Source organism: Lontra canadensis, unplaced genomic scaffold, assembly GCF_010015895.1.
Source record: "Lontra canadensis isolate GAN:19392208 unplaced genomic scaffold, GSC_riverotter_1.0 scaffold63, whole genome shotgun sequence".
NCBI lineage: Eukaryota > Metazoa > Chordata > Mammalia > Carnivora > Mustelidae > Lontra > Lontra canadensis.
The window spans coordinates 3592609-3599744 of record NW_022631057.1 but is presented as its reverse complement, the minus strand read 5'-3'; the positions used below and the strand labels follow the sequence as shown (position 1 = coordinate 3599744).

Sequence of the window (7136 nt, the reverse complement as noted above, 5' to 3'; positions counted from 1 at the left end):
GGACCCTGAGATCATGACCCGAGCTGAAGGCAGAGGCTTAACCCACTGAGCCATCCAGGTGTCCCTGTGGTTCCTCTTTTTAAAGGAAGCAACTATTCAGTGAATTTACTTGCTTTCTTTTGTTGAATTTTAATTGTGCTTACCTTAATATTCCAAAGAATTTTGTTCAGCTATATTTGGTAACTCTTATTTCTGAAAGAGAAGCATTTTGTCTATAATCGGTATGTAGCAATCCTTCCAGTTCAGCTGAGTAGTGAAGATCACTTGAGGACAATTTTCAGAATTTGCTCCTTTGCTTAGACAACCATCTTTGTCTCTTCAAGGAACAGATATTCCCAGTTGGTGGGCAAGATATAGAATCCAGGTTGATAGTTTCATCCATCCCACTTAACTCTTTAAGTTGAAGTTCCCAAAGTTTGATTTCCTAAATTTAGGAAGTGAGCAGATGAATAACCAGGCAATCCCAGATGGTTATGGGACACTTAGTCTAGAGGTTACCAGTCTAAGAGGAATAACAAATGTGCCTTCCATCCAGTTGTGTTTACTGCTTAGAAGCAAAATGCTAGGTTCTCCAGGATCCAGCATCATTCAGATATTCTGAGAGTCATAATAAATCTTCCTTTCTCCTTAATTAATCATCTTCAACCACTTAACTTTCAATGCATGCTTTTTCTGTGTTGCAAACACAGGCTAGAATAGCTTCTACACTAGAACAGTCAGTTTCACGGAGTGAATCATTTGATGTTTTATGTACATTAAAAACCCCAGGAATGAGGGAAAAGAGGTTCCCCCTGAGGTAGTATAATAATTGTAATTGTAATTATAATTATAATTGTGTGGACTGCATTCTTGAGATTTTCCACACTTAGAGACTCATACTACTCTGTTCTGCCTAGCCTATGTGCTATCTAGAAAGAAATTTAATTTTCAAGCTTAAAAAAAAAATCCATTCTTCTATGGGCAAGTCACACCTACTTCTCATCACAGAAACCACTTCTCAAACAGGCACCCTTTGGCAGACATTCTATTTTCCTCTCATGCTATGGGTTCAAATTCCTGCAGAACCCACCACGTACACTGGGCATCATGGGCTGCACTCCCCTGTGCTTTTTTGCTCTTGTTTACTCAGAGGAATCATGGATATATCCAGAAAGGAACTCACCACGTGCCGCATCTGAACAGCAAGGGAGTTTTAGGATAACAACAATAACTACATACAAAATCCCAGAGGGCTCTCCTAACAACCTCCAGACTCTTGTCTGCAAGAATGGGGCCTTATCAGCTGACCCCTGTTAGAGCTGTGCTCAGCACCTGGTCTTCTTGTCACTCCCCCTGTCCCTCCCCTTTAGTGACACACAACTGAGACTTTGCCAAGGCTGGTTACACTGGCTTAGGCACCATTTCAATTGTTACTGAGAATTCTTTTCTTAGGATTAATTCAAGGGTCTGAGAACACTGAGCCCCAGTATAGCACCTCTGAGACCCATGGCTTCCAAGTTGCAGAGCAATTTCCCAGCACTGTACGTCTTTGGGGTCTTGACTCTACTGCTGTACCCTTCTGGCTTGTGTGGTGAGTACAGTAGTTATAGGGAAAGGAGGGTAGTTTCTCTAAGATACGCAGGACAAATACCCAATTAAGAATTAACTGAATATAATCAAATAGTGGTAATTCATAATCTTTTTGAGAGAGTATAATGAACTATGTATTAATAAAAATGAAGAATTTTAGAATAAAAAGGAAATAGTTTTAATTCAGGTAGAAGCTATTATTATATATAGAATAAAAATGTGTTGATATGCAAAATTCCTCGTGAGGCGGCTTTAGCAAAAAATAATCTTGAATTTTCAAATCAGTTTCTTATATTTCAATGCTCCAAGATACATAGAACAAATTTACTTTCCAAATAGGTTAATTATACCATCCATAATCTTAGTTATTTATTGATTAAGAATAATTTCCATCTGAAAAGCAAAACTATTTTCTGTTGTCAGATGGAGCTAGAGAGGATAATACTAAGTCAAATAAGTCAGCCAGAGAAAGATAAGTGCCGTATGATTTCACTCATATGTGGAATTTAAGAAGCAAAACAATGAAAGAAAGAATAAAAGAGACAAACCAAGAAAGAGATTCTTCACTATAGAGAACAAACTGATGGTTACAGGAGGGTAGGTGGGCAGCGGTATGGGTGAAGTAGGTGATGGGGATTAAGGAGTGGCCTTCTGGTAATGAGAACAGGTTTTGTATGGACATATTGAATCACTGTGTTGTACACCTGAAATTACTATTGCAATGTATGTTAACTATACTGGGATTAAAAACTAATGAGAAATAAAAATTCTAAAATAAATTTTCTGTTATCAAATACTGAGTAAATTTTCTGAGGTAAAATTATAGAGTACTTTATGAATTGTAAACCATTATATAAATGTAAGACATTGTTATTGAAACATAGGGAAATTTTTGTCAGAAAGAGAAACAAAAGTGTCTGAGAGAAGTTACCAGAACCAACTGAAGGCTTGCTGCTGTGGAAGTTTATTTGTTATTCTGTTATTTAAATGGAAATGTCCTTTAACCAAAGTTATATTGTGTTCTTTTGTTAGCTGACATTATTTTTTATCTGAGAGAATTAATTTTCATACCTAAAAATATTTATTAACATATCCTCTGAAACAGCTATCATGGCATAAAAGTTAAGGATTTGAGATAGTTTAGAGGGAAAAACCCCAACCTTAAAATAATAACTGACTGCTCCTAGGTGAGCTGGCCTGTTGATTTAAAAACGTGGAAGCCATGCTTTCTTCAACACTGAGAGTGGTCAGGGGAAAACATGGGTTAATTAAGGAAGCAATGTTTGGAAAAAGATTTTTCACATCAGATGCATGAAAATTATTGAGTGGCAGTGTAAATTTATTATTGAGTGGCAAGATAAAGGACTTCATGCTCAGGAGACTTTTCTCAACTTCATCTCTAAGTTCCCCTCTCACACAGTCTGGGGTGATAGAGGAAGACCTAATCAAATTTGTCATGTCTTTCAATTATTTCTTCATGATCCCATTTCCCTTCCCCTTTTTCCTTCTGTTCCCTCATCTCTTCCCATTTCCCATGGCCCCAACCCTCTGAAATGATAATGTCTGTGCGCTCTGATCTGAAGGTCCTTTCCCTCACCGTAAGGACTTCTGATGCCAGACTTTTCTCATGGCCCCAGTATTGCTCTGCCTCACCTATCTTACCAACCACTTAACTTCCACCCATCCTTTGAGACCTGTCTCCAGCTTACTCCTGGAGATCTTCCCTCCATCCTGCCAACACCTTCTCCTATAGAACTAATTTCCTGACCTAATCTGGCACTAGAGTGGACTGATAGAGAGTTGTAGTACAACTATGTATGTGGCTGATGTGGGAAACAAAGGCAGAAGAAAAATCATTAAGTTTCCTTACTACCTACAGCCCACTGACAAGTCCTTAAGACAGGCAGAGTGAGACTTCTCTAGGGACTCAGCTGCCTTGATGTTGACACTTTGCCATGGGGAAAAGGTAATCCTAGACTGACACCCCCCCTCCCCATGTCCCGATGCTGTAAGCCTACTTTAACATATAAAAATTCTTTTGGAAACTTCCTTAATCTCCAAACCTCCCAAGATACATGTTGGCACTCATCCCCTAAGCATATGGGCCACCGATATACATATGAAGGGTCTCATAATTAAGGTTTTATTAGACAGTAATAAATAGACAATAAATGACATAGCTAGCCCCCTCAAGGTCCTGGAAACCTTGCTTCCATATTCCTTAGAGTCTTATATTATTCCTAACCCCTTCCAACTTGGAAGTATAAAATTAGTCACTCCTCATGACCCCAATGCAGCTCTTTCTGCCCATGGGTCCTGTCCCCATGCTTTCAAAAAACCACTTTTTTGCACCAAAGACACCACAAGAACTCTTCCTTGGCCACTGGCTTCAAACCCTAACGTCTTTCCTACACCAGGGCTACATCTTATCTTTTTAAGTACATTGCAATTATGCCTCCTTGATATTGCCTGAGAAGCATAGTACAGAACTCTGCATGTGTGTTCGGTTATAAAAATTAAGAGCTATTTTTTTTGTATTTCTGTGGAGGGGCCTAATCTGCAGTTTAAGAAATGCTATATGGAAGCTGTTGACTCATGCACAGGTGAATTCCTTTTCCTTGATACTAAAGCAACTTACTTTGGGATTATTGTTCTTATGCCTTCTGGACCCTTCAGAGTTAAAGCTTTGGGAAAAGCAGAGGTAAGGGAAACAGTGCTTGACCTGAGCTGATTCTTTGCATCAAGAGTGTTTCAAGCTTGCTTTCTCTCTTGTGTTTTGTTGTTGTTGCTGCTGTTTTTTGATGGGTCCTTCCTCATCACTGAGAATCTGCTAATTGCAATCCCCTGGTCTGCTAGATCCCAGGATCCATCTCTGATTCTGGATGATCTCTTTCTCTTTCCTATCTCCTAAAGACCTAGGGACTCCTAGGGATTTATTTTCACTGAAGCTTTCTTCTAACCTCAGGAGGTCCTTTTGCACAGGTCTGAAGACAATACCACCAGGCCTGTCTTTTTCATGCAGCCTGTTTCCAACTCACTGGAAGTGCTCACTCATCCTTTGTTCCAAATAATGTCAGGAGTACGGGCCAATCTCAAAGCAGCAGAAATATGTCCTTCACCCTCACCAACAGAGCCACTAGACAGCCCCCTTTTGCATTATGGATTTCCCAGGCAGGAGCTCAATACTAGGCCACTGTGTCTAATATCCCTGCAAAGTGAAAAGAGATATATTGGCCTTTCTCAGTGAGCTCCTTAGAGCCCCTCTGTCAGTCTGAAGGAGAAATGAACCCACATATTTGCCTTACCTGGGACTAATTTGAATTTAAAAGATTAAATTCTTAACCTTTTAGTGCTTTTGATTTGGGAGAAGGAGTTAGGAGTTTTCTAAGGGATGCTGAGCTGCCTACTTCATCAATTATGGGATGTTACTTGACTGTGCAAGAGTACTGTTCTTTAACCAAAACTTCCATTTTATGGCCTTTAGATATCTATTGATGCCTCTATAAAGTAAGCATCCAATGATCGCTACAGACAGCAGAAGATAGCAGGATTCCAGAAAGTACCAGTTGAGTTTGATACAAACCTGAGCTTAATCCCTGAGATTGATTCATGTTACTGACACCTCCTAGCTGTGACGTTATGTGCAACATCTGACCCCTCTAAGGTTAAGTTTCCTTTTCTCTAGAATGGGAATGATGATCGTACTGCCTCAGAAAGTTATTGCGAGGATTAATTGATTTAACATATCTAAAATGATTAACACAGTGCCTAGCAAGTAGCTAAGTTCTCAGTAAACCATTCCTATTGATTTTGTTAAGGAATTGAAATATACCTCTGCAGTGTAATTTAATTACTTCATTCAACAAAATAAGAAGAGTCCCTCACTCTGAATTGTTAATTAAATTAAACCCTAGCTCATTGTCCCCCACCCTTCTCTTTTACCATTCAAGATTGCAGAATATTTCCGAGCATTGCCCATGGATCCCATAAAGACGTGAGTTCATTTTTCTCCTATACTACTGTCGTAAAATATGAATGTGATGAAGGATATGTTCTGGTTGGAGAGTCCAAAATCACCTGCAGGAACTCCCACTGGTCGCTTCCAGCCCCTCAATGTAAAGGTAATTTCAACCTCACTGATGACCTTGATTAGAAATGTAGAGCCTCTGTGATTGTTCTGACTCTAGTCTCTTTCCAGCCAGAGGAAACATTTAAAAAAATTTTATTGTACTATTTATTCATTTCGTGTAGTTAACGCATGCATATGGTACACTATTTTCAAAGTTTGAACCATCACCCAGCTCATCAGTCTTGGAAGTAACCATTGTTACCAGCGTGTATGTTTTCAGAGGTAATCTAGAGGACCACTTTTTGCTTTTTTTAAATAAAAGTTTTAATTCAAATGTAACATACTGCAGAACAGTGTACAAATCTTAAGGGTGAAGGTCAACAATTATCACAACGAGAACCTACCCTTGAAGCATCTCATGTCTTCCCTCAGTTACTCCCGACTCTCCTCCCCAAAGAAGGTCATTCTACCAACACCATGTGTAGGAGCGCTGAAAATACTGGCTCCATCTTTGGCCCTCCATCTTTGGCCCTCCATCTTGTTCATGTTTGCTTGATGACTTCTTTTGTGGTTATGTGCTCCAGACCCATTGGAGAGTAACATACATAGCTCAGAAACGCCCACCAAGGCCGTCGGTATAGGGGAAGGTTCACTTTGGCCTCGGAAGAATCGGAGATAAAATAGTCCTCCCTCTTTTTGAGGTATAGATGGAGCCACAAGATCTAAATAAAGGTCAGCTGTCAATTAGGTGCACGTGAGCCCCTCAGTCTCCCTACAGTGTCCTGGAATACAGTGTCCCCTCGCTCTAAAAAATCTGTGGACTGAAGTCTAGACTTTTTGGAGAAGAGCTGTACAGGGCCTGGGTCCTTGTCGGTCTGACTCTCTCCCTTCCCCCATCAGTAAGTTACTCTGAAGAAAACTCTGTGTAAACTGCATGGTGGGCCCTGCTTTTGTTTTGGGGTCTCAAAATGACTTTTCAGTTTGGGGGGTACTTTATTGTCCCTCTTCCACCTTCTAACACCATGGATTAAGTTTTGCCAACTTTTTAACTTTGTATCAAAGAAGTCATGCTTGCACTCTGTGCCTGGCTTCTTTCTTCATCTCCGTCCTTGCACATTGTGATAGTTTATTCATGTTCATGGTTTTATAATATTCTTCTGGATATATAGACCACATTTTGTGTATTTTATAAGAGTTCACGTTTTTCGTGTTTCAGGCTATTATGAATAATGCTCTTATGAACACTTGTGTGTAGGTCTCTGGGTACTCACGTGCAAACATTTGTGTTTGGAATAAGCTCAGCAGAACTGTTCTGCAGAGTATACACGTTGTCATCTTTCGTAGATGATGCCAAATTTTGTTCAAAAGTGGTCATAACAACAAATTCTGTTTCTACAAGTAGAGTATGAGTGTTCTAGTTTTTTTTTTTTAAGATTTTATTTATTTATTTGACAGAGATCACAAGTCAGGCAGAGGCCGGAGCGGGGGGGGGGGGGGG

At 39.7% G+C, this 7136-nt stretch overlaps 1 protein-coding gene across 1 annotated transcript in view; it reads left to right on the top strand.

The window, feature by feature from the left end:
* The first annotated feature begins 1370 nt into the window (after positions 1-1370).
* The window catches only part of LOC116879686 (C4b-binding protein alpha chain-like), an 8439-nt gene continuing 2673 nt past the window's right edge, over positions 1371-7136 (top strand). The window contains exons 1-2 of the mRNA XM_032878078.1: positions 1371-1570; positions 5520-5690. Coding sequence (XP_032733969.1) covers positions 1486-1570; positions 5520-5690 — 256 coding nt within the window. The 5' untranslated portion in view covers positions 1371-1485. The remainder of the gene's footprint in view (positions 1571-5519; positions 5691-7136) is intronic.